Below are 27,747 nucleotides of genomic sequence, written 5' to 3'. Positions count from 1 at the left end.
GTTCCAGTCTTGACCCCTTTAGGTGTGACATTCCAGCAAGGTTTGAGATGGTAACCCTTCTGTTCTTACTTTGACTAGTCCAGAGCCATTTGCATAACTGAGAGCTGAAGTGCTCTGTGCCTGGGAGAGGGAACATCTGGAATTCAACTGGAAGTCAGTACAACTAGCACAGCGGTTGTATATGTTCTCTAAATGGAGTCCCTGTAAGGAAATGTTCCGCTGCATTCTGAACCAGTTGCAGTTTCCAGGTCAGTCTCAAGGGTAGCCCTACAAAGAGTGAGTTACAGTAGCCTAATCTGGAGGTGACCATTGCATGGATTGCTGTAGCACTGTAGCTAGATTGTGGGTAGAGAGATAGGGAACTGATTGGGATCTAGTCAGGGCAAACAAGGTGGACAGTAGCTCTTCCAGAACCAGCTCACCTTCTGACAGAGAATCCTTCTCACTCAGATGGAGAGGTGCAGTTCAAGATAGAATGAGTAGAACATCTTTGTTCTCAATAGTCAGTTCTACTGTACTAAGTAGAACCGATGGTGTCTGGTCTGCCTGTGCAGGCTTCAGTGGAACCAAAGAAGCCTTTTTCAAGTGGTTAGATCAAGATGGGTAGCTGTGTTAGTCAGTCTGTAGCAGTAGAAAAGAACAAGAGTCCTGTAGCACCTATAAGACTAAGGCCGATTCCGCATGGCTTACCTGAAGCCGGGACGTTGTGGAATATGCCGGCAAAAACGCGAAAGATTGCGTTTTCTCGCGAGAGAAAACGCGATCTTCCGCGTTTTTGCCGGCATGTTCCGCAAAGTCCCGGTTTCAGGTAAGACGTGCGGAATCGGCCAAAGATTTGGCCTTAGCCTTATTTGGTGGATGTTCCAAAGAGCAATGATGAGAGGCAGATGGAACCAGTGACCTGGAATGGTGCCAATGGATCTTAAAAATCGGAACTGATGGAACTGAAGAAGTCAACTCTGCTTGAGTAGAAAGGGCCCATGTGGCAGATTTTTTTGATGTTGGGGTGTCAGAGTTAGATACAGTCCTTTCTGAGAGAGCTGCTTTAAATCTTGAGGCTTTGCCACTGCCGGCCTTGAGTGTAAACTGTTGGTAGTGCTGGCAGGCTGAGATATTATGAGGCTCTCTGAGACAAAAAAAGGCAGAGGGAGTGTTCATCTATATGGGTTGTTTTAGTATCACACTGGGCACACTTCTTGAATAAGCCTTATATGACATCCTCAGAACAAAAACCCAAGCCAGGGTTTAGGGCTTGATCAAGAATCTGAGAAAAACTTTGAAGAGAAGGCCACGAAGGAAGGAGGTGTAACAATGAAAAAAAAACCACTAGACGATTTTCCCTCAATGGTAGTGAAAAGATAACTGAAGGAAGGGGGTGCTGCTCCCTCATAGAACATGATGGTTTTCAGTAAGAAATGTTGCTGCGTGTACCATGGGGGAGGGGCAACTCTCTTCAGTCTATTAGAGCAAGAAAATTATCTCTCCCCAGCAGGCCTGTGTTTGCACAGTCCCAGTGTGGAACTGCACAGAAGACCGAAGATGAACTTACATTTATTGAAGTAGGTGCACATCCATAGAAGTGATGGTAGATCTAAAGATGTGATGGCCTAATCTAAAAAAGACTTTCCTGTGAAAGGACTGCCTCGCTTGTCTAGTTTGGGATGAATCCAAATGTGATCTGTTTAAGTAAGTCTGGATAAGCCCAGCATGGCCTCTTACAGAAGCAAGCCACAGAGCTGCTTTGCTTCTTAAAAGTCCATGAGGAGCGTTGGAAAAGGGACACAAAGAGAAGGTGATGTCAAATGAACCCTTGGGTTAGAAACTGAGAGGCACTCCAGCAGAGTTACCAGGTCCTCCAACAACAAACCAGGGGGTGGAGTAGGGGCATTGGAAGGTATTGCTGGTACTAACTTGGGCATGTATGTAAAATGTGTGCACTTGCGCCACTGGCAAATGATATCATTTCCAGGGCAACCTGGAAGCAAGAGGTCGTGCCATCACCAATTCTCTAAATATTGGCCGAAAACATAATGTTTTCACAATGTTTTGGGCCAATCTTTAGAAAAATGGCCCTAGTGCAACCTATTGTTTCCAGATCACATCAGAAATTATGTCATTTGCCAGCAGTGCAGGCGCCCACATACCCACATTCCCAGCCTGTATTCTGAGCTGCCTTCACCTGTTTCCCTTCCTTTTCATCCCACCAGCCAGGTAAGCTTTGGGGGCCTGGCAAATAGGAAATAACACACACAAATCTGGTTTCAATGCAAAGAGAAATATAGTTTGTGTGACAGACAGGATGGGCTGCAGCTCCGCCTCTCCTTTGAGACAACCGATAGGAGCAGGTGAAATGCTGGGCCAATGATAGTTAGTGTTCATTGGAGGGAAGAGAAGGCTCTTGGGAGCTGCTGAGGGAGAAGGGTTTAAGAGTAAGACTGCTAAAGGAGGCAGCAGAAAGAGATGGCTGTTAATCTGTTTTGTTACACTGAAACATTCTCTAGCTCCAGTTTGTTTATTAGTTTAATACACTCACTCCTATGTTCCATCTTGTAAATAAAGTTTATTTTTGTTTTGTTTAACCCTGGCTGGCTTGAAATCATTAGCTGAGGAGAAAAAAGACACACATAAGCCTCAAACACTCTGGTCATGATGACCAATGGGCCAAGTTTAAATGGTGGCAGCATATGTCTAGGGAAAGTAACCTCTGAGTTCCCTTTCTCCAATAGCCCTGGGCTGTAGCTGAGTAAGGGGAAGTAGATACAGGGAATTAGCTGACTGTCTGATGGAGAGACAGGAGAGAGGGGATCCAGTGAAATTTTGGGTTAGGGATCTTTGCCTGCTATAGTGGAGACTAGACTAGTGGCATGTGGTGACCCAGCCTGTACCTGCCTAGAAGGCCCCAAACCTGTGAAGGGAGGTTTGAGGTGGCTGGCAAGGGGTGAAAGGCTGTGAGAGGGTTGTCAGCATATACCTCTCTCCAGTTTCCACTTCAGGCATGTGTGTTGCCTGGAAGTGAGTGGAGTCAGCATGAAAAACAGCCCTTTTGCTTAGCTCGAGAAGGTTTCTCTCTGCACAACCTCAGTGCTAAGGCTCAATTCTGCAAGATATAAAGTAGTACTAGTAATAATAATGGCTATAAGTATATGCAGAATGCCTTCCCCACCACTAAATGACTAAAAACAGCAATCCTTTCGTTGAAGGAAAGGTTCCCAAGTCTGAGTCATGATGAGTTCCAAACGAGATCAAGTCAATTAAGTATTAACGGGTAGAAGCAGGGGAATTCAGAGAATTACTCATTCTGTACATTAAAACTTCTGGCAGTGGAACTATACATTGCATTTAGTTCTATTATCTGTTTTACAATTTTTTTTTATCTTATACAGTACAGGGGATGGGACTGTGATTTAAACAGGAAGTCCTATAAGAGGCAGAGACACTTCTGAATGGTTCCGTCTGGCCCTCTTTCCTTCCCTTAATTTGCCACAGGGGAAAATTTACAAGTACCTGTAAGTTTTCCTTGGCATGGGTGAAAGCAGCTTGTATGGACAATTTCTTTTGGGAAAATATGTTTAAATAAATTTAATAAATAAAATGGCCCAAAGGAATAGGTTAATTAGCCTCTCTCTTCTCCTTTAAATTACAGTTCCAATGGCTGCATTGTATAAAAATGAATAATGCAACTACATATAATGTGTAGGTTTGCTTTGACTCTCCCTTTCTCTCAACTCCTACAAAATTAGGCTGACTCCTAAGCATTCATAGGTGTATGAATTAGGAAACAGGAAGTGCTGTGGCTCCCTGGCTGGTGTATGTACACTTGGTGGCAAGTCTGAGCTTCTGATGGATGCCCTGTATGGCATCCACAAGGACCAATCTGCTGTTTCAGAGTGAACCAAGGGGAAACCAATACAACTTCCTTTCATTTAATGCATCTTCAACAGGGGTACTAATTTTAAATGTTTCCAAAATAGTTGAGGACTCACCCATCGAAGGAATATTTATTTGTGTTTGGCATATCCATGATGTCCATGAAGCCTCGGTTACCTGTGGAAGTTAATGTGTGGATTTGCATCAACTGAATTTAGGATTGCCATCTTTTTAATTGCTCCTGCTCTTACAACTTTAAAGTAACCTGGTACACAAAAACATAGCTGGTAAGGCTTCCCCATGACTCATCTGCATGCCAAGGAAAGTGTCACAGTTTAAGTTGTGTGTGTCAGTCTGTAGGCTTTGTCAACCAGTGTTACAGGTACATCCTCACATTCACTAGTGCTCATTATTTTTCATGGATCAGGAAAAAAAAAACACTCAGTATCTCTTACCTGTGGAACCAGCCACAATTGCTTTCAATTTCCTTTTGTGCCTGCAAAACAGTTTTTAAAAAGTAAACGTTTGAGAAAAAATGCACAAAAATTTTGATGAAGATTGTTCATAAGTGTCATGTGAATTTTAGTCCCTTAAATACATCTTGCACAGTGATTCATTTCCTGTTAGAAAACAGAAAAAACTATTGGTTGAGAATCTTCACTATCAAGACAATCTTTCGTTCTTTGGGTATTAATTTTCCTTTCCTTAATGTGTTTTCCAGACTCCAAAGTAATTCAATCTCTCTAAAAATCAGGTGTCCTAACATGTTGTGATTTTTCAGATTCTGTTCATTTGAGTTCCTCAAGCTATGCTAAATTTTTCTTGATTATAAAGTTGTAAATTCTAGTTTCAATTTACAAAAAGACATTCATCCTGAGGAAACTGATTTCTTCCCAGAGCACTAGCAATGAACCACTGTGTATCTCCACTCCCATCCCAATATAATAACCCATTTTGTGGCTTTGATCAGATAACTGTGAGTGCAACAGCTTGTGAAGATCCCATCCTGCCTCTACCTCTGTTAACACCAGCCTTTCCCATAAACTAGATAAGGGCTTTACTTTCAACAGCAGATGAAAGCACAATTTCAAGGTGGTCAGTTACTTGAAATCACAACAGATATCTTTCCCAGCCCAAAACTGTATTGAGGGGAAACTCGGTATATACATCCATTTTTACCTTCTTGACATTTGTCCATTAGGTGAGGTGAATGGGGAAAATCCATAGCTGTTAATATTTGTGGCTCTCTGAATCTGAACATTAATATTCCATGTTTGAGTATTTATTTTGACTTCTCATGTCCAGAACCATATGTTTACTGTGATATTTTGAGAAACCCTGCAGTAAAAATATCACAAGGCACACTCATTTTTCCCTACTGGCATTTAAGGTTACTCACGCTGTTCTGTAGTACCAGTTCATGAGGATGAACAACATGGCTGCCAGGAAGAGGAGAATAGCCAGAATGATTATTGCCATCTAGAAATGATAAAAAACAAAACAAAACAAAAACAAAACCAACTATTACAGCAGAGGTGAACTGTCTAGGCAAAAGGGTAAAAGTATTCAACTAACTCTGGTAATGGCCTGATTACATATGCACTTAAAGATGTGTTTAATGGGGGGGAAACACCAACTGAACTCACATTTTACGTGTGACTACATTCACCTTTGAAATGTTTTTTGGGGGGAATGGGCTCACACATGGATGTAGAAAAGCCTTCCTCTATCCCTTTTTTCTACCCAGTGCACTTTTGCAGATACAAAAGAGCTGTATGGAGCGGGCTGTTCCAACTGCTGGAGATGTGTGTCTCCTGGGCAGATACGTGAAAGAGGCAGTCAGAGAAACACTCCCCCCCCCCACAGCTCTTTTGTATCTGCTAAAAGGTGCTGGGTAGAAAGCAGAGACTGATGAAACCTCTCCTTCCTTCCTCTTTACTGTGCACACTCATATTCCTGCCACCACAAACCATTTTGAAGTTGTCACACATAAAATGCAAGTTCAGCTGGGATTTCCCCCATTAAACACATGTTTAGCACATGTGTAATCAGACCTTTTGGGAAATCAGTAGCTGTTGAAATGATTCCAAGTTGCCCTTGAACTCAGGACATTGTAGGATAATATAAATAGGAGTGATTGGTGAGGCTGTGGTTTGATGGAAGATGCAATTAAACCATGTGGAAAACCTTCACTGAACATGCCCTACTGACCTGCATTGCATTCCCTTTGCTATCCCACCAATTACTGTAGTGATAGTTACAGTGTTAGAAGCATTATAGATGTTCTTTTTCACAAAAGAGGCAATATAAGTTGTCATCTCCTGTCCTCATAAGAACATCTGTAGTGCATGACAGGCAGGTTCCACTATATAATGCCTTGCTGTTGCATACTTACTGAACAATTAGGGAGCCTCTGTCAAGGAAGAAAATGGTGGAACTAAGGTAAAGATTTATGAAGGCTTAGTTTCTTCCAATGTGGCTGAATTCCAGCTGTGGGAGACCTCCAGAAAAGCATAGCAGCTAGAAGCAAAGCTAAGCTTAATATGTAAAAACTAGCCCCTCCATCTTACCTGTATGTGCCCCAGAGAGCACTTTGTTCAGCAGGTAAGAACTTACTGGTGATCCCTAGCCCTAGGGAGGCTCGTTTGGCCTCGACCAGGGCCAGGGCCTTTTCGGTCCTGGCTCCAACCTGGTTGAACTCTCTGTCTGAGGACACTCGGGCCCACCAGGATCTTGTATCATTTTGGCGGGCCGGCAAGACGGAGATGTTCTACCAGGCTTATGGTTGAGGCCAGCATCAGGACCATCATTGAGCCTCCCACCGGTCTCCGGTATTTGAGTGCAGCTCGTGTGTCTGTCTACCTCCTCTTTGTATTCTGGGGGCAGGAATGTGTAGCCAACTATATCAGGTTTTTGTATCTATATAATTTTAATTGCTGAATTTTATTGTAGAATCTGCTATGTAATTGTATTTTATGACTGTTGCACCCTGTCCTGAGCCCACTTGTGGAGAGGGCGGGTTAAACACTAACTAAACTAAACTAAACTAGACTTACCTGCAGTGCTGAGAGGTCATCTGGGGCTCTGGCTGTGATGGCTGGTTGCACATCCAAGACATTGTAATTCCTGAAGAGATTTCGCAGCTGCTCTTTATTCTCATCAATCATCTGTATAACTCTGGAGACAAACATTAAATTATGAATTTACCTTGGTAAACCAAAACAAAACACTTTTAAAAACTGTTTATGACAGGGATGATCAACCCTCACCTCCCTGCTATAGTTTCCAATTCAGTAGACTCTGGAAGTAGAAACCCACACCATTAAACAGCATTAAAAGGGCCGAATCCACACGTCTCAAGTTTTCCGCTTTTTTCCTGCCCATTATTCGCTTCTCAGAAGGCTGTTCACATACTCTTACCTCAATCCTGCCATTCTCTCGCCTCTTTCGCGTTGCGCCACAGATGAATTTGTCATGCGTTCAAACACTTCTCTTGCACGGTTCTCACAAATAGAAGCATTTCACAAGGAGACCGCCCCCTTCAAACCACCCCTCTTCCGTGTTTGCAGCCTTTCCAGAACACTATCCCTCTTTGCTGTGCAATTATCAAGCTTTTCCACTCTCTCTGCAGCATGCCTGTCCGCCCGCCCTTCCCCCCTTTTTTTAAAGGGGACTTTCCCAGCATTGTTACACAATCCAGGCCATAAATCTTAATCGCGGTGCTCCAAAATCCCCACGGAGACATCAAGGGATGGAGTCATTTCCATTTCTGTGTCATTTTTAGGATACCGAACAGTCGGAAATATCAGTGGCTGTTAAAATTAATTTTTTTAAACTGTTGAAATTACTGTTATAGGGGAAATCCGTCATTCTAACATTACATTCAAGCATCAAATAATTAGTCTGCCCGTTTGGAGAGTTTGGATCACCCCCGCCTTAAATATCAGTTCAAATTAGCCCGCCAGAATAATGGTCCAATGGATTTCAAAGAAGAAGACATAGAATAACATTAACCAATCACAGGCATCATAGGGGTGTGGCCTCGCCATAGCAATTTAGGAGGAAAATGCTATACTGGAAATCTGATAAAAAAATGGAAAAAAAATGTATGTGATGTCATCATCGGCGACGTCGGATCTAAACCCGCCCCGTATCGCACAATTCTACCAGGGATGTGGACAAAGTATAGCGCGAGGCAGCGGCAGTAAGAGAAGGGATGTGAACACAGACTGGGACATTGCAGGATAGAATCCAGCACGATTAATGCACATGAAAAGCAGAAGGTAGGGAAGTGTGGATTTGGCCAAGCACATTGGAACAAACCAACCAAATTGCTTTTTTTTTCTAGACTCAAAATACAAAGGTAACATTTGTGATGGAGCAGTTAAACATGAGATAACAGCCAAAAAGCCATTTCATGGAGAATCAATAGCTGTGTGACTCTGATCAAGGTGTTTTGATTAAGTATTCCTTTGCTGCTTTCATTAGTTTTTAAGTTGGCTAAAAATTAAATAGACTACAGATAGTACAGAATATATCTAAAATAAACTAATGCCTTATGCTTGCTGACCATGTTGTTGCCAAAACTGAAGCAACACAAAGACTTTCTGTTCATATAAGCTAAAGTTGCTTACAGTGCCATCCTAAGGACAATTATATCCTTCAAAGTCAATTTAAATCAACTCTGTTGAGGCGTCCACTGGCTTAAAACCTACTTGAAGATCATTCAGACTGCTCTAATGTGACAGACTGCCAAACATGATACTACTTATCATGTGCCAAACATGTGCCAAACATTATGCTAACATCAAAACTAAAGCAATTTTTTGCTGTATGTCCCCCATTCAGACTTCCTAGGAAAGGCAACTATAAAGAAGAGCTGGCACAGAACAATGGTAAGCCATTCTCCTCCCCTCACCATGTAAATTTTCCCCTCTGTATAGCTGCCCCTTTAAAAATAGTTAGCAAAAATAATTACATAACTACATCTAACATGTAGTTTTGCTTAAGTGCTACGTGTTGTGAAGTGCCCAGTTCAAATCCTGTCTTGGCCATGAACTCATTAGATAGCCTTTGACAAACTATTATCCTCTCTACCACACTCCCTCCACCCCTCGTCTATGACCTACTTTATAAAGTAGTTGTAAACTGGAAGTCAGATAAAGTATAGGAAATGTTTTGAATGCAAAAAATGTCACATAGATGGTTAAGTATGATTTAACTTACTTCCTGCTTAACAATGCTAACTCTTGCCTGTAAAACAGACTCCCATTTCCTACCTTTCATTCTATGTCCCAGTCTAAACTTATAGAGACACATCATCTTTACCGTTCTACATCCAGAATTCGGTTGGTTTCCCGGTTCACCACATGGATCAGTAATTCTGTTTGGGCAAAGTTCACTCGGCCTTTTTTGTCAACATGGAACTATAAAGTAGAAAAAAACAGATGGTCCTTCTTCTAGACAGCTGATTACATTACATGCTATGACATTATCTTGTGACAAGACAGCTCCAGGGTATGTCACCCCAGAAGGCTGGCTTTGCTAGGAATCTGGTCCTGCTTTTATTCAACACTGTTGCCACAGACGGACTGTAACTTGAGAGCTCACAAGAGAATGACTGTGTTGCCTTAAATGAGTCATCATTACCTGCACATCATCTGTATTGACAATGGCTCCCGTGATATTCGATAACAGGCTGATGAACTCCTCCTCAAACTGCCGAACTTTATCTGGGATCTCATTGATTATGATTTTGACCCGTTGATCATCCCGCAGGATGTAGATTCCCACCACAGCAGTGTCATTGTGGCCAGCCAGGTCTGAGGCCATAACATCCACCACAAAGTAACCAGGATTGTAGGCAGTGAAGAGGTCAAAGGTCCGAAGAATCCCGTCTAAATTACCTTTCATGAGAACCAGCAACAAACTTGGATTAGAGCTAATCTACACATTCAGAAGTACATCTCAGTACTACAGATCCAAGTACACGCATAAGAGTGGGTAGGTTAGTTGGGTCTAGCTGGATAAGATGAAGATGAAAGCTGCCCTTAGCTATTAGAAGAGCAGGGAAGAAATGTTTAAATAAATAAAAGTAGAGACCCTGCCTAGCTTCGCATCTCAAGTACAGGTGTTACAGGCCAAAGTAAACTGCAGGATGAATGTTTGAACATGATTATCAGTATCCATGTCTTTCCTTTACTAGACAAGCTTACAAGGTATCATTCACAGACTGAGCACAAGGGACTGAGAAACAGGCAGCTAAATGGACACAGATTCTAGGAGGGGGCCACTGGAATGCTTACCAATGCTGAAGATGTTGGCTACATCTTCTGAATCATTGGAGTGTTGTTTGATGTAGCGGATCCCCAAAATGCTGTACAAGACCAGGCTGTTATTTCCCACGTCGGCATCAAGTGCAGTAAGCTTGATCAGCTCAGAACCCACCTTGGCATCTGTTGCAACCCCTTTCAGAACAGGAAGGAAAATCAGTAATTCATGAGAAATACCTCAGAGGAATAAACAACTTTTTTTCTTTAGGAAAGAGATTTTTTTTTAAAAAATAAATATTTTAAAACAATTTTAAAATGTTATTTTGTTTTCTGAGGCACTGGTACACTCCAGTAGAAAGTATGTATATTTCTTAATTTCTACTTCTTCTGAAACACTGATGCATTCCAGCAGAAATCTGCTGTGAAGAGAGGAAATATTTGAAAAAATAGATTTTAAAAAACCCTTTAAAAAGATTTACTTCCCTGGAAGAAAAACATCCTTATTCTTTTATTTTTTTTAACGTTGCCTTTTGCAGGTATAAACTAGTATTCCTACAGGAAAAATAAAAAATTAAAATATTTTTTTAAATGTGTTTTAAATGACCAGGTCCCTAGAAAAATATTTATTTTTTTTAATTATTCATATTTTTATTCTGCTTAGAAAAGGAAATTGGTATTTTATTTAATTATTTTAAAGTTTTACTCCATACTGGGGCGATGGTGAGCTGTTGTTCAAAGGCAACATTTTAAAAAAAAATCAAAGGAATTAACTTTTTTCTTGCCTTCATGTATGTTTGTATATACAAAATCCATTATCATCATCTTTCTTTCTGAAAGACAATTGGAACAGAATGTAAGCCACAATAGAGCCATAGACCAAAAAAGGGAGGAATTGGGGGAATCTGCTCATCCTTACTCTTAACTTCCATGTATTTCTGCCACCTGAGGCCTTCCAAGGACCTTAGGCAACTTCTTTTGCATTTGGACTCATTAATTGGAGCAATGTGCTCTTAAGTGAATTTTTTTCTCTTCTGTTCCTAGCTAAAACTCTCAGGGGCAATTCAGGACTCACCTTGCCAATGGTGAGGAAATCGGCAAGGATCCATAAAAAGTTATAAAACTCTCTTTTCCAAGAGCCCAGTGTGCATTTCCTTGAGTTGCTCAATGAAGTAGCTGCCGTATGTTGGTGTACCCTCACGTAGGGAACTGTGTGTCTTGATCCAGGGTGTGGAACAAGAAAATAGGTGAAATAGGGACTAGTTCAAGGTAGTTAGGGAATTATTTTTTTTCTAGCTTCCCTTTATTCTGTTAGCCCAAGGGAACATTTTCTGGAACTGAAGTTTAGGGCAAGTGGTCATTGCTTTGAAAACTGCAAGTTACTAACAACTATTTGCATTTCTATGCTTTTCTATTAAATACCTTCCTTTCATAAAACTTTTACAAACTCTGCCAGGGTTTTCATGTCTCAGGTTTGGTTGCACATCTAAGTAGAGCTGCCAAGCTCACACTGGAGGTAGGGGATCCCCCACCCCCAGCTCCCATTTCTGGCTGCCATTGCTGTGGCCAGTGGGAGAGAATTAATTTTTTTTCTAAAATCACCATTGGGCGATGCTGTGACAGCATTTCTGATGGAAGTAACTTCAGCTCTCTAGTAAATACTGGAAACTATGGTGGGTGCTGCCTAGGGTTGCCAACCATGGCTTGGCAACGTGGGAGACTGGAAGCAGGGATACTGGGGGTGCTGGAGGCAATGGTGCAGTGTCACTTCCAGGAAAAATCGGAAGTGATGTTAGTCCTCTGTAGAAATCACTGGGAACTTTATGGTTTTTACCAATGATGGTGCCATCGAATGTCCTTGCCTCTTTGGTTTCCCACTGGTTGCCTGGTAACCCTAAATTCAGGCAGCACCAATCTTGTGCAGGGAGGAACTGCCCAGGGGATTAGAAAGTAAGGAGGGGGTAACCTGGGGCATCCTCATGTTATATTAAAATTTCCTGACTAGACTGCTAGCAGCAAGTACTTGGTCTGCTTCAAGGATTAACATGAGTAGAAGGAAGAGAGGGGTGAAGAAGGGAGCGGGTTAGGGGGTGCAGATTTGTCTGCTTTTTAGTCAAGGGTGCCTCAGCCAGAACCTCTCTCCTTTCAAAAGCTCCATGCTGCTGCTATAGTTATGCTATGATTATATTCAGTACACCAGTTTTCTGGCTGGGGTCTTATACCAATAACACAGTTCTCAGTGGATGGCACTTACTCTTTCAGAAAAGCAGCTTCGTGATTAGACAGCCTCACTGAAATAATACTATTTTTACCTGCTGTATATTCTGACTTGGTGAACCGGGGAGGCTGGTCGTTAATATCATCCAGAAAGATCCGTACATCCTGCAGGGTAGGATCAGTGCTGAGGTCCATAGCTTGAAATCTGGCTGCACGGTGACCCCGAGGTGGTGCCCAGTTCCTATTACTAGATGCTTTCACTATGATAGAGTAGAATGCCTCTTTCTCTCGGTCCATGTCTCGTAACACCTGCAACTTCCCTTCCCTACTCAGCTGGAAATTGTTCTCTTTGTTGCCAGCTACAAAACATAAAAACATTTGTTATAGTTTGAGACTGTTCCATTCCATAACACAATGGGATGGCTGTGACAGTATTTGTGTTAAAACACAGATGGGATAGCAATTCCTGCTGTTCCTGCCTACCCCACTTGTTATCTAATATCCTTGGACTGTTTCTATCAGGTGTAGAGGCTGCTTGGGGGGGGGGAGTAAAACTTTTCAGGAAAAGCAGAAAATGTTCAGTATTCGAGCTAATTACTACAGCCATAGTAGTGAGTCAAACTTCATTGAAAATGGTTCTAAGAAAATGGTTATTTCCATGTAGAGTGGCTAGGCAAAATGTAAGGAGTGGTTAGAGCTGTGCCATATTATAAACTGCTTGTAAACCCCTTTGCTTCCCAACATAAACCTCTCTTCAAAAAAGTTCAGGGATTCGGGCAGGCTAGAGAGTCAAAGGTTCACTACCACCCATCTCATCTCAGTTCAGTAGGCAGAGAGCCCTGACCTTTTTATAAACACCAAGTCTTCTGTCTCCTTTCCTCTAGAATTGTCACTAGACAGGCCATTCCAGTCTTTTATTGGCCATGCCCACCCAGCTACTGCACTGTGCTATTGGAGTTAGGTAATTCAATATTTCTTTCCCTCATACACAGCCACCATCAAGTTTAGTTACATTGGCCATGGCTAGAAAGGTTGGTTTGTGTGTGTTTTCCCTGAGACACATGACATCCAATCAGCAAGGTTTAAACAAAGAAAAAAGTTAACTTTTATTTACAACTTCAACAATATTGGATAACTCAAACACAGGAATATATTGTCCTTACCCTTTGAACTTTGGATCCCAGACTATCCTACCCCTAGATCAGTTTTCAGCCTCTGGCTCTAATTCATGCTCAAAAGCAAATCCATGTTCGCAAACATGCCCACTAGCTCAAAAACTCCTTCTCTCCTCACTAACAGATATATTCTCTCTTGTGTTCTTAACAGCTCTAACAGCCAGCAGCCTCTCAACATTCCATTAGCTCTTACTGGCTGTTCTTAGGGAGGGGCGGAACTGGAGCTGTCCATCACACTGCTTTTTGAATTCAGGGATCTTCAAAAGCCCTTTCCAATACAGTGCTGGAGATGGGGATGATTGCCTTATTTAAAAATGTAGGCGCACACACATATAAATATGCATCCAAGACTGGTAGTCATGGAATTAAATATCTGATATGAGATGAAGATGCCAAGCAAATTTTTAAAAATGTGAAATACTGAATGGGTGAAATAGTTGAATTTGATGTGCTACAGCATTGACATAAGTTGACTAAGATTCCTGAAAGCAGCCATAGCTTGAAGTTTGCCATGCTATATTTCCTCAGGAGCTGTGAATGCCTGTTTACCTGACTTCCACCACAATTCAGGTTACTCCAGGAAGTGCTGGTAGAGGAATGCCTCCTTGGCAGCAAAGAAATCACCAGGTTTAACAGATAATTTCGGGGCAGGAGTGGTGTGTTTCCTAGAAACTGTACAAGGCTCCTACTACTGGAGTTCATCATGAAATGAAGAAAGACAGGATGCAGGGCGTCAGCAGAACTTAGTTGAGCAAGGCTGAACAATCTACTGCAATGATGGCTTATATGACCTTAGAACAAAGGTGAATTTCTGCAATTTACTTGCATGTCTATGAAGACAATACAGTACAAATAAACACATACCACTATATCTGCAAAAGACTGAAATCTGTAGCGTTGCTTGTGGTTTTATGGCATCCACATTTTTCTTCCATTTTAGTTATGTGTATTTACCCTTCCCCTATAGTCCTTGATACTGACTGTACTACTCTCAACACTGTATAATCCGCCTTCAGTCTCAGTGAGAAAGGCAGAACATAAATTACATAAATAAGATAAATAAATAAATTTTCAGATGTGAGTGTGCTGCAGGAGAGTTCTATGCTACAAACTATAGCATCCAACTGGTCCCATGTGGACTTTTGGGAAATTTATGATTTCCAATTTGTAGGACAGTTGTTTTTTAATTAAAACTCCCATTGCCTTCTTAAGGAGAACATTCAGGCATCAGGCACAGAGGTTTTACAAACTGGATCTCTAATCAGTTTTAAAACTCAAATAACCAGGCGTTTTCTAACATAGGTTCCTTCAGTTGTTAAGAGTAAACAAAATGAAGTTTTTGCCCTTTAGATACAAAAGCATTAAGAAACTGAAGCCAACATTTTCATGAAATTAAATTCAGATAAATGCATTTTGCCCTATTTCTAACAGCTAGTGTTCATCCTATAATTTTTAAGCCATAATGTATACTATTGGTTCTAACATTTTTTGAAGTGCAGCCTGCTTCCTTCTAAATTTGTAAGGTAACTCCATGCTACTTTCCCCATCCCCCAACATAAAATGCAAAAATCTCACACCAGTTAAAACTGAACACATTTCTGTCATTTTTATAATATTTATAATATTTATGACTATATAGCATTATAGTCATATTTATAATATTTATGACTGTATAGCATTAGTTAGCACCAGGCTTCTTTCATGGCCATTTCGCACATTATGCAAAGGCAAACTTAAATTTGCCATTGAGCCTCCCAGAAGGTCAATTCCCATTTCTCCTCCTTTCTCTTGGCCTTGAGACCCACCTGCAACACAGTAATGATACCTACTCACAGTTTGAAATTCACTGAGTTTATATTACAGGGAAATCAGCTGCCTTCTCTTCAGGTACCCTCCCTCAGTTCCACATGTAATTTATCTTCCAACTGTAAAGAACTCTCTCTCTCTCTCTCTCCACCTAACCAAGTCCTGGCTAAGAATTCTTTTTTCATCCAATGAACACCAAGCTCCTCTTTGACTGGCATCCTGTGGAATGTATGCCTTCTCAAACCCATCTGCTACTAAAACTCCTCTTTATTGCTTTTGTTTCTTTGTCTCCCTCTTTCAAACCTTCTAAACCAACTTTTAAACCATACAATGGCATCTTCATGTCACCACAGAGACATAAAGCTACAGAAAAGATGAACAGCTACCTGCAATGAAATAATAGACAATGGCATTGGAACCCTCATCAGCATCCACTGCTCCGGTGACATTCCCCACAACAGTACCAGGACGTGAGTGTTCAGGAACAGAAAGAACCTGGTATGGAGGACTTCCTCTCTGATGGTGAGGTCATGAAGAAGAGAGAGGAAATGAGTTATAGGGCAGTAACTAGTAACACGTCACAGAGAAAAATATTAAACTATGTGCAGTAATATCCACTACAAATGATGTATAGTGTATGCAACAAAATTATCTAGTCATAAATGATAAGCAGTTGCAACTCAAACTTTTTTTAAAAAATTGTAAACTTTTTAAACATTTAAAATTGTGAACACTTTAAAATTGTAAAGGTGCAACAATTGCTAAAAGAAATAAGAACTCTAGCCCTTTGGTATCTTCATTATCTTTTTCTTTTTGAGAGTGGTTTAATTTATTCCAGTTTTTAAAAGAGTTAAACCATGGGATCCATTGCCTTCTTACACGGAATTCTGAGAAGTACTCTCCACATTCTGAGTACTTCTTTGAAAGTATAAGCCTCTGATCCAGTCCATGGAATTCCCATTAAGAATATTTTAGGATCAAACACTTCTGGAAGAAAGATGCTGTAAAGCAGACTGGGCAGTGCTTAGATGCTTGGGCCAGTAGTCAAAAATCAGTGGCCTTCAACTTTTTCAGTTTATGACAAAGAGAACTTTGAATTTAGTTGGACTCTAAGGTGCAACTGGGCTTCAAGCTTGCTTTTTCAAGCCTGGGACCCACTTTTACCTCTGGGCTGCAGCAGGAACTCACACAAGCACATGGCATCAGAGGTGACATCAGAGTCACATGACAGAAAGACTAGGAGTCAGAGACTTTGAACCTGGTCTGAGGCACAGCACAACAGATACGATAGAATGGCGGGATTGAGGTAAGAGTATGTGAACAGCCCCTCTGAGAAGTGCATAAATGGTGGGAAAATAGCGGCAAACTTGAGCCGTGTGGACAGGGCCGGATCTATGGTTGCCAGCGCCCAGGGCAACCGCAATCAGGCTCTACACGCGCGCATAGCGCGTGCATGCTCCTGGCACTTCGTGATGACATCACTCCCATGACATCATCACGCTGGAGCGCGCCCCCCCCCCCGCCCAGTCGGCTGTCCTGGCGCGCCATGGAGCTGGCAGCAACGCGAGTGGCTCGGAGGCTGCCCGCACCGTTCACCTGCCCTGCGGGACACGGGGCGGCCGGCTTGCCGCACGCCCCTTGTCCTGGGGAAAGGCGAACGGCGCAGGCGGCCTCCGAGCCACTCGCGCTGCCTTTTGCCTTTCCCCAGAACAAGGGGCGGCCGGCTTGCTGTGCGCCCCTTGTCCTGGGGAAAGGCAAATGGCGTGGGCAGCCTCCGAGCCACTTGCGCTGCCTTTTGCCTTCCCCCAGAACAAGGGGTGGCCGGCTTGCAGCGCGCCCCTTGTCCTGGGGAAAGGCGAACGGTGCAGGCGACCTCCAAGCCACTCGCGCTGCCTTTTGCCTTTCCCAGAAGCCGGCTGCCCCTTGCCCTGCAGGAAAGGCAAAAGGCAGCACGGGTGGCTGGGAGGCCGCCCGCGGCCTTCGCCTTTCCCCAGGCGCGCTCCCAGGGCTGTCAGCGCGCTCCTGGGGCTGGCAACAGCGCCTGGCGCCCCCTCTTTGGTGGCGCTGGGGGCAGACTTCCCCCCCTGCCCCCCCATCGATCTGGCCCTGCGTGTGGATTTGGCCCATGTTTCTAAGAAGCAGTCCTTCCAAAATGCAATATGCTCTACAGGGGATCACAACCCCGCAGGTGGTACTCTTTGATTCACCTGAGGGCCCCAATCCATTGGTGGAAGATCACTGTTCTAAATTAATCCTTTTTTATCATTTACACTAAAAACTTTTCTGCTTTTTCTCAGTAGCTTTCATTGTTTGTAGCCTTAGGAACATGGTACTTCTTTGTGTTCAAAATGTCACCATTATATAAATTAATGTATTAAGAAAACTTCCCCAAAAAACAAATATAACAAGAAGTATTTCCACAATACAAATCTTCAGACTTTTCAGGGACTTTGAACATATCATGCAAAGGACACCATATAAATAACAGGATAAACTCCTGCAGGAACCCTGTTGTATTCCGGTATCTGGTTTTGTATAACTCCAATGAAGTCCAGAAGGGGAAGAGATAGACCTGCTTACAGGTGGCCTCAGGAAGACAGGTTCATTGTCATCAATATCATCCAATGCCACCTGGAGGGGCTGCATGGTCTCATAAGGTGGTTGGCCTTGATCACATGCCACAATGATCAACTGTAGAAGAAAGACATGCACACACAAAGGCTGGTCATACAATTGGCCTGCCAACAGCAAAAGAGAAAGTTTTAAAAGGAAACCAATTTCTCTCTTTCTCCCATTCCCCAAGCAAAACAGAAGACACTTTTCTTGATATTTTTTTGATATTAAAGAGAAAATAGCCAAAAGTTGAAGATGGGGTATTTTCTGGATTTATGGTATTAACAGAAGAACAAAAGTAAACTGACTGAACTGGTCTGAGAAGCTGTATTTTTAAATTTTGTATCTAGTGATGTTCATAAGTAATTGTAATAAATGAAATTCCTTCTTGACTTGACCATCTACATTTATCTCATGAATTTCTGCGAGAGTAAAAAACCTTACCTTTTGGCATAGCTTATAATTAATTTGCTTTTATGCATTCATGGAAAGCCCTTGGACTAGCCCTGGACATGTGATTAAAAATGACTTAAACAAATATTATAAGAAAGGCAGTGTTTAATAATAAATACTGTAAATAAATGAAAGTTTATTTCAAATAGGTGACTGCAAACAAGGAAAGCTATAAAGGTTAAATGGAACCGATAGTCTCAGAGAGTTTATGAGTAGAGATGGGCACGCACTGCAATACAAACAAAAAAAGCCACAAACAGCCCAATCTGCTGTTTGCGAACAAGCTGTTCGTGAGGCCCCATTCTAAATGAACAGGTGGTCGTTGCAAGACTTGTTGGTTGCTGTTCGTCAAGCCAGACAATCTAGCACCTGCAATCAATTCCCTTGGCAACTTAGGCAGGGATTGTCTGAACTCCTGCTGTTGTCCTGGAAACCCCAATCTTGATAGGCAGGTCTTCCTTTCAAGTATGGAGCTCCAAATTTGTTACAAGAAAGCAAAGACCATGGGGCGGGGAGGCTGCTAGCTCTGGCTAGTCTTTACAGACAGTGGAGAGGGAGAGAGACAGCTGCTGCTGGCATTTTGATAGAGAGACAGGGAGAGTGCACTAGAGCTTGAATTTTCTTTGTGTGTGTTGGGATATGGATCTACCCCTTCAGGTTTCAGGGCTGCTGGCAGGCTCTGGGGCCAAGCTATTATTTATTATTGGTACCTTTCCTGCTGCCTGCTCAGGTAAGGTTTCTGGGAGTGGTGCGATAGGGATCTACCCCTTCAAGTTACAGGGCTGCTGCCAGGCTCTAGGGCCAAGCTATTATTTATTATTGGTACCTTTCCTGGTGCCTGCTCAGGTCAGGTTTCTGGGAGTGGTGCAGTAGGGATCTTGACCAAACTTGGATGATGGCTGGAGGAGAGTCTGCTGGCCCCCACGAACATCCAACCATGAACATGTTCATGAACAGGTCATGCTCGAAAGTGTCTGTGAGTCCCTGTTCGTGAATGGTAACGAACAACGAACATCATGTTCGTTTTTTTTTCTGTTCATGCCATCTCTATTTATGAGACCTAATAAAAGATCCTATGGAGAGTGCAGGAGGTATGAAGCACAAAGAACTATCAGACCCAGAAGGCCAAGAAGAAAGAAAAGAACCTGCCAGTGGAGCAGAAGGCTGGGACACTGAAGGCTTTTTTATGTGGGTTTTTAAAAATGTGTTTTAAGTCTCTACAGTGCAAGCTTTGCCTACACATTGGAAGCAAACTGGATTATGAGATCTTACACCCTCTTTCAGGACATTGGTTAAACAAGGCTTTCTTTATTCACTCTGAATTGAAGAAGAACATCAGATTGTATAAGAAACAAAAGGAAATCAAGGAAAGATGCACAATGTTCTCACAGAATTAAGGCTCTTATTTTGTTCAGAAATTAGAAGGGAAGTGCTGACTCTGCCACTCACCCCTTGCCCATCAACATCTTTTTACACAGTTATCTTTCAGACCTTTTCAGAAGTCTCTATCTGTGGTCTATGTTGCCATATTCTCATGTCAGAATGCAGAGAACCTGAGTTACAGAGTTATCTAGCCCCTGATGGGCTAGATATATCTTGTTGCATTGCATGTGGTGCATGTTTACTCTAAATGGACCTCTTACTACACCCCTAATCCCATTCTAGAATTTTAAATGCTATTCTAAGTCGAGTCCTCCACTTGCCTGGGTATCATATCAGGGTACATCTGTGGAAGGCTGGAGCTGAGAATTTTGGTCCATACCACTGGGGGGAAATGATTCAGCAGCTGAATGACATACATTGGACTATTCTTGTGAATGCCCTGCAGTAATGCTCTAGGACTTACACTGTACACTGCTTGCTTCTCTCGGTCCAGCCTCATTGCTGTCTGGATAAGCCCACTGTTGGAGTCAATGCTGAAGTGCTCCCAGTCTTTATTCCCTGCACCAGTTTTGAGTAAGTTGTACTGTACAGCTCCATTGAGGCCCTCATCTTTGTCAGTGGCATAGACTTCATACACATTAGATCGTAGAGGGATTTCCTGTTAGCAAATGCAAACACTCTATCAGTTGAGGAACCTATAAGGATGCAACCAGCTTGGTGTATATAGGAAATTCATATGTCCTTGAACTCCAAGTACCTTGCTTCTTCACATGCACATTTTTCATTCATCACCAAAATCTCCTCAGAGAAGAGTATCTTGTCACACTCATAAGAGGTATTGGTTCAGCAAATAGTTCCAAGTACCAGAGAGTTCCAACTAAGACAGACTTTAGCTGTGGCAATCTACATAATCAAGAGGATACATTTTGCTACTTAGGAGAAGTTGCTCTGACTGAGGGATAGACTACATAAGACGTTTGTTAATTAGTTGAGTTCTGATTCCCAGCAGACACATTTGCCCCTTTTTGGAGCTGTACATGCATTTTCAAAAGTGTGTGTGCGTGGGGCTAACCTCAGAGTCTTGTTGGCTCTGGAAAATGGGGCGGGAGGCAGAAAACCCTCCTCTCCCTGCACTGTAGTCCTGAGCTGAACTGGGCCCACATGGAGGTTTAAATGGACATTCTCACAGTTGCTGTGGAAAAGTGAGTTGTGTCTGGGGAGCGTGCCCAGACCCAACTTGTTAAAAAATATCTTGTGTAGCTTGGCCCTGAGATCAGAGAGTTGCAAGCTCATTCATTATCACTCCCACAAATGGAGACAGCAGCTGAAAGAAATTTGTGGCACAGTTTGGGACATGAGTCAACCTAATGCAAAATCCGGCATGTTTCTTTTTGATCTTTACCAAGCACCATTCCTCATTTGTTTGCACTCCTGCCACCTGGTGGAGATATATATATATATATATATATGAATGCACACACTAGAGAAGCATATATATATGAATGCACACACAAGAGAAGCATATATTAAATATGCTTCTCTTTTTTAAATTAATGCAGGAATATTTATTGCACCTCTATTCTAGTAAACACAAGTGAGGAAAAATTCAGAAATGTATGTGTATCTTTGTCCCCCCCCCACCCCCCGGCCAGGAGAGACTGGCCTGACCTTAATGGATCCTGCCTCACTGACACAATTGATTCATGTAGAATCTCTGACCTTTCGCCTCAGGGGCGTGTTTATTTTAGAAGTACCTGTCTGTAGTTCATTAGAACATCTAACTTTATGCCAAGGCACCAGCACCACTTGCCTGCTGAGCTCTTTAAATGGGAGGGTTTTAAAAAATATTATGCTAGATATCAAGCCATGCTAATCATAGCAAACTTGCACATACATTTACTGTTGAAATTTGCTGTATGTATGAGAGCCAGTTTGGTGTAGTGGTTAAGAGCACGGGACTCTAATCTGGAGAGCCGGGTTTGATTCCCCACTCCTCCACTTGAAGCCAGCTGGGTGACCTTGGGCGAGTCACAGTTCTCTTGAGCTCTCTTAGCCCCACCCACCTCACAGGGTGATTGTTGTGGGGTAATAATAACACTTTGTAAACCGCTCTGAGTGGGCATTAAGTTGTCCTGAAGGGCAGTATATAAATCGAATGTTATTATTATTATTATTATGAATTACACATCTGTGTAACCTATAGAAGACCAGATCAGGACCACTGTATTATAATAGAAATATGAATACTTCTAAGATGAGGGTTTACCTCTTTAATATGCAAGATAGTACCATTGGGGGGTCGGACAAATGTTGGTCGATTATCATTGATGTCAATGACATCCACCTGGAGCATGGTAGTCCCCCAGAGTGGCGGACTTCCTTTGTCAGTGGCCACCACTGTCAGGTTGAACCTCTCATAAGACTGCAGACGCCTGCGAGTTGTTATAAGCCCTGAGTCCTTATGAATTTTGAAGGCTTCTATGAAGAGAAAAGACACATTTCATTTAGGATTCTACATACGTTGTTTACAAACATTGTTTTACTGCAAGAGCAGTTTTGTAGTCTGTCGCATGGCATAAATTTAAAAAGACTGGGAAAACGCAGCAGAATTTATGAGTAATGAGATTCATATGCCAGCAGATTACACAGTATAAAATTCATTCATGCTAAACCATCAGCTGTACAGTTCATCATCATATCAACATAATGAATCCAGATAATAATAGCATCACTCCTGCTAGTAACAAGTGATGCTCCTGTGTTTATAAACAAGACAGTGAATCATGGCCAGTCACAAACAAGGTAAGGGATTCTTTATGCTCCATGCACAACATCAATTTGTAAAGTAGAAAGAATAAGGAGGAAAAACTCCAAAACATGGCCTTGTGAGGACTGAGGATGCTTATTACTCTTCAGGGTCATAGAATGTTGAGGACAGCTGACCATCAGTTTGAGAGAAAAGAAAAGTAGAAGGAAGGGGGGAGACTGGCCTGATCAAGACCCCATAATTTATTGAACCCTGAAGAGGGAGATTAAGGGTTGGGTTTGCTCCTTGGGGAGCATTCATAGCCTGACTCTATTACCTTTCCTTTCCACCAGCAGGAATCTATATACTTTTTAAAGCTCTGAACATGTAAAATCAAAACGAATTCTGGAATGGGAATTAGGACTGGAAGAAAAACACTCTCTCATATCCTAATTAATTATACCTATAAGGATCCTTCCAGCTGCAAAGCAGCCAGAGCTCCTAACAGTTTTCAGTATTCTAGAATGATAGAGGGTAGTAAAATGAGGGTCAGGGGATGTGTACAATGAGGTCACATTTCCCAAACTCTTCCATACATAAGGGAAGGGGAAAAGAACATATAACCCTTCTCATGCATTGCATGGGTGCAGTTCCGGACTAGATGAATAGTCTCCTGCTCATCTTGTGCCAAATTCTACAATCAAGGCATGAGCTTCAGCACCAGATTATTGAATGTCAGGGTTAGGTGAGCAGGAACCTATGCATCCAAGCCACAGAATTCAGAAATGTTGTTCAGTTGGGGGAGTGCCTACTTATTTATGGATTTGCACAAAGAAAAAATTGTTATTCTTTTGTATCTGGAGTTCAGAGAATTTTTTTTTATTGTGATTGCTTAAACTCATGTAGGACATTACCAGTTTGGAATTCAAATCTATGTGGTTTGTTCAGATTTTGGGATCATTACTTTCAATAGGGAAATCTATTGGAGGATTTGGGGCAACTGTTTATAAAAATAACAGCACCAAATTTGCACAGAGCATAGACATCCCTCTAATTTAAAGACTCCCCAAGTTTCAAGCAAATTAGATCAAGGGGTTTAAATTTATAGACGTCCAAATTAGGTGCCTCTCAGTGCAGGCACACTTCTCTCCACTGATTCCTATCAGGGGAAAATGGCACCAGCCATTGAAATTACAGGGGAAAATCTATTAATTTTAGTTCCCTACTCTTACAGTGATTGACTAACAATAAAATTGCTTTATCGTTCTGCTGAAAACTCTGTATTTGTTATCCTTCCTTGTTACAGTCTGTTGTTTGTTTCCTTCAAGAAGTGAGGAAGACCCTTTGCAGAACCATCCCCCTCCCATCCTGCCTGTCTGCCATTATTCCCTATGGGGGGATGGGGGGTGGATTTCCACAAAATGACACCAAAATTGCAGTGAAGTTAATGCTGCCTGTCCAAGTTTCTATGGGCCCCTGAACAAGGTACCTCCACCCCAACCATCATACCTTTAGGCTATGCCCCCACAATGGAGGAAGGAAGAAGGACCAAACCAGAACTGCATCTTCCATTATTTCCTGTGGGAGACTTTTCAGGAGGAGGGGGCTGGAGTGGCTGTTTTTCAATTAAATAATTCCAAAATTGTAGCCAGAGATAGTGCTGCTTGTTCACCAAAGAATCCCTACATTTCAAGCAAATTAGGCCAAGGGATCCAATTCTGTGGTCCGCTGAATGAAGTGAGAGTCAGAGTCAGGTTTAATTGTATATGGCCAAAGGCTGTCACAATGGCTGAATGAAGTGCCCCCAGCCATCATCCTCACAAAGAAAAAAGTAAAAACTGTGGTTCTCTTTGGCTAGTCTCCAAAAGTGATTGACTAGAAGTGTTTTGTGCTCCTCCCTTGCAAGGATCTGACTGGAAGGGAGAAGTGCTGTTGTCCAGAAAATCAGTAGAATCAATGAAAAACATGAGCGCATGATGAATTGCTGACAGGTATCCAAACTTGGGGAAAATACCCACGGATTGCTTGGGGGAGAATCTTGGATTTGATATCCCATTCCAGGAAATCATTGTAATTACCCAAACCAGCAATTTCCACATATATCTTTGGCTTGGGAATTTTTAAACACATGCTTCTAATGCCTACAAACTGTTAAAGAGGTTACATACCTACTCCAGGTCCTTCAATATTGTATGTCACCATTCCATTGTCTCCCTCATCAAGGTCAGTAGCAGTCATTGTGATCACAGAGGTTCCTGCTGGCTCATTTTCATACACACTGGTGCTGAATTGCTTTTTGGCAAACTGGGGTCTGTAGTCATTGATGTCCAGAACAGTAATCAATACCTAAAATAAAATAATATCAATATTACGGTTATGGGCAGAGAAGACTCTGGGCATTCTGCATTGCAAGCATGCAATGACTCTCCTATGCCCTTAGTATGTGATAACAATGGTTTATACAACAAGCTGACACAAATACCTGGCTATAGCTGGTACATGTTTTTATAGCAATTCCTCTTGTTAAGGGAAAATGCTTACTTTATAAGATTGATGTGTTGGCTGCTCTTCCATAGTTCCAACCCATCTTGCTCAGATAATATATGAACACAGAAACCTTCTTATCTGGCTTCTGATGCTAGTGTATTTTTTTCCTCATATGAGCTTGTCCCTGCAAAGCACTTTCTGCATTCCAAGGTTACTGGAACATCATAGTGACGAGTACTTATGAAATTTCTCTAAGGTGAGAACTGGACTGTGGTTTCAATTTATACTTCCCCTCTTCCTTTTCTCATATTATTATTCTATTTTTTTGCAGTCAAAGGCTATTTGTTCCTTTCCTTATTCAGAAATACCTTAATCTTTAAATTTCACTTGCATTTCATATGCCTTGAACTTCTGTACATTTACCACCTTGTCTGCTTTTCTTTGCTTCACTTATTTTTTTCATAGTCTGTGCAATAATAATACATCTTCTTTGTTAAAAATCTGGAATGCAGAAAACATGATGGCAAAGCAGATTACGTGATACTTTGCCTCCTGCAAAGATGATGGGCAACCCTGAGGATAAGTGTTTGCAAACCTGTGATAGAGTGTCTGTTACCTGCACAGAGTTCTCTCGGCGGTTACTAGAAATATCTCCTGGATTGTCTCTTGCCACAGCAGTCAATGTATAATGATCTTTTTTTTCTCGGTCCAGGGCTGATAGAATATAGATATCACCCTGAAACAAAGATCTTCAGAAAATTATCAAATGCATTCATGGACACTGCTTGCACACTTAAAGCTGTTGATCTACATCATAAATCATTCAGAGAATATATACTTCTTGGGTAGGGAATTGCAGAACGGACACTGAGGCATCAATCTTAAAGACTGTAAGTACTCCCCACCCCAATTTTGATAGTATAAGTACTTCTCCATGTAATACTCATTCTGGATTGGTCAGTAGCTCTTAAGCTAATTTCAGAACTGCTCTACTCTGCTGTAATAATTTGCTGTAATAAAAATAATTCTAATACAGTAAGAATAAATATAAAACTCATACAGGCATGATTAGCCCAAGTGTTTTATGTTGGTTTAGCTTATTACCGTATTGGGGTTGATCCCAAACTTGCCCTCACCGTCCCCCAGACTGTATTGGAGAAGGGCAAAGCGTCCGGAGTCAGCATCAGTGGCCCGGACCCTCAAAATGACAGATCCCAAAGGGATATCCTCAAAGACAGGTTTCTGAAAGCACAAAAGGAGACAACTGTGACTGGTACTATCAATCAAAAGACAGATCTAAGTCACATAGTCAGTGGAGGTATTCATTTATCACATAACACATCTGTCTTTTTATGTAAACACTTCAGTTATATGATAATAAAAACTCATGCAATGTGTAAGCAATTGAAATTTACTGCCACAGGGTGCCTTGAGAGCTACTAGCTTAGATTGTTTTATGAGTTAGACAAATTCATGGTTTATCAATGGATATTCGTTGCAAAAGCTGAATTTAACCTTCATAGTGCAGAAAAAAAGCAACAGACATCATCATTATACCCTGCTTGTGGGTTTTCCTGGGACATCTGTCTTGCCAGATTTGGAGGTAAATTCCAGAGTAGATGGACAAAAATTCTTATATTTTTGCAACTATTTCACACTTCTAATATAGTATATTAAAGTTGCAATTAATGTATGATTGAACACTATAAGCCAAGACTAAGCTGCTAGATGGTACTTTTAATAGTTCCATATTTAATATAACATCAGCAATACTATAAATAAACAGGTTGATGAACTCTTTAACACATCTACTACTACACCAAAAGAACAAGAATTTTAAAAATCTTTTCCTCTACTTTATGTTTTACAGACACAATCTTCTCTTTCTTTCTCCTTCTCTAACTGCCATTTTCCAACTGCCATTTCTCTTCTTCCCTGCTCCTGGCTCCGCCTTCTGAGAATTCTTCTGTTACTTATCCTGTAAATGCTGAAAACTGAAAGCAGGGCTTATTACATATACATCCTGTTCTGATTCACCTGGTAAGAAGGCTGGCTGAAGATGGGATTATTATCATTGACATCTACAATTTCTAGGTATACTGGGATATCAGCTGATCTCCGTGGAGACCCATTGTCTGAAGCCCGAACAGTGAAGTTCAACCACTGCACTTCTTCATAGTCTACTGTCCTGTTAGAAAGTACCTTTCCTGGAAGATAACAGGTAGATGTTAGACATGTCATCCTGTTTGATCCTTCTGCTGTCTTCCCTCCTTTTGGATGTGCATAGACATATATTCTCTATATATTTAGAGGACAGGTTCTACCTGGATGGAAATTGGAAACAGAACAGCTCTTGGAAAAAAATCAATTGGGGGTGGGGTCCTGTTGTCAGACACTAGAACATGCGTAACCTGGAGCGCTTGCCTGCATGCTGGGTAAAAGCTTTGTTAACTGGCAACTTCAATTCCCTATGGACACAAGTTAAGAAAGCATTTGTACTAATATTTATAATTCTCATCAACTATAAAAAAAGGCAAAGAATGATGGAGAATTCTTGGTCCAGTTTTGGAAATGAGAAGTTTTGGGGTATTCAAAAGTAAAATAAAAGCTGGGCTGAATTATACATAGAAGCATAAAACACAGATCTAGAAGGGATCCCAAGCAGAGATGGGCACGAACTGGAATACAACCAAAAAAACCCACGAACCAGCCCAGTTTGTGGTTTGCGAAC

The 27,747-nt window shown here is 41.7% G+C and overlaps 1 protein-coding gene across 1 annotated transcript in view; it reads right to left on the bottom strand.

The window, feature by feature from the left end:
* Positions 1-27,747, bottom strand: part of CDH23 (cadherin related 23) — an 819,524-nt gene that overhangs the window by 10,275 nt on the left and 781,502 nt on the right. Inside the window, exons 52-67 of the mRNA XM_054983948.1 lie at positions 27,054-27,223; positions 26,121-26,258; positions 25,633-25,752; positions 24,698-24,875; positions 22,050-22,261; positions 20,247-20,441; positions 17,915-18,025; positions 15,721-15,850; positions 12,449-12,712; positions 10,173-10,334; positions 9,517-9,773; positions 9,196-9,293; positions 6,924-7,044; positions 5,267-5,346; positions 4,323-4,363; positions 3,984-4,044 (exon numbers count right to left, since the gene is read on the bottom strand). Of these exons, the coding sequence (XP_054839923.1) occupies positions 3,984-4,044; positions 4,323-4,363; positions 5,267-5,346; positions 6,924-7,044; positions 9,196-9,293; positions 9,517-9,773; positions 10,173-10,334; positions 12,449-12,712; positions 15,721-15,850; positions 17,915-18,025; positions 20,247-20,441; positions 22,050-22,261; positions 24,698-24,875; positions 25,633-25,752; positions 26,121-26,258; positions 27,054-27,223 (2,338 nt within the window). The remainder of the gene's footprint in view (positions 1-3,983; positions 4,045-4,322; positions 4,364-5,266; positions 5,347-6,923; positions 7,045-9,195; positions 9,294-9,516; positions 9,774-10,172; positions 10,335-12,448; positions 12,713-15,720; positions 15,851-17,914; positions 18,026-20,246; positions 20,442-22,049; positions 22,262-24,697; positions 24,876-25,632; positions 25,753-26,120; positions 26,259-27,053; positions 27,224-27,747) is intronic.

The sequence above is a fragment of the Eublepharis macularius genome, chromosome 6 (assembly GCF_028583425.1).
Source record: "Eublepharis macularius isolate TG4126 chromosome 6, MPM_Emac_v1.0, whole genome shotgun sequence".
Taxonomy (NCBI): Eukaryota; Metazoa; Chordata; class Lepidosauria; order Squamata; family Eublepharidae; genus Eublepharis; species Eublepharis macularius.
This window is presented reverse-complemented; position numbering and strand designations above follow the sequence as displayed.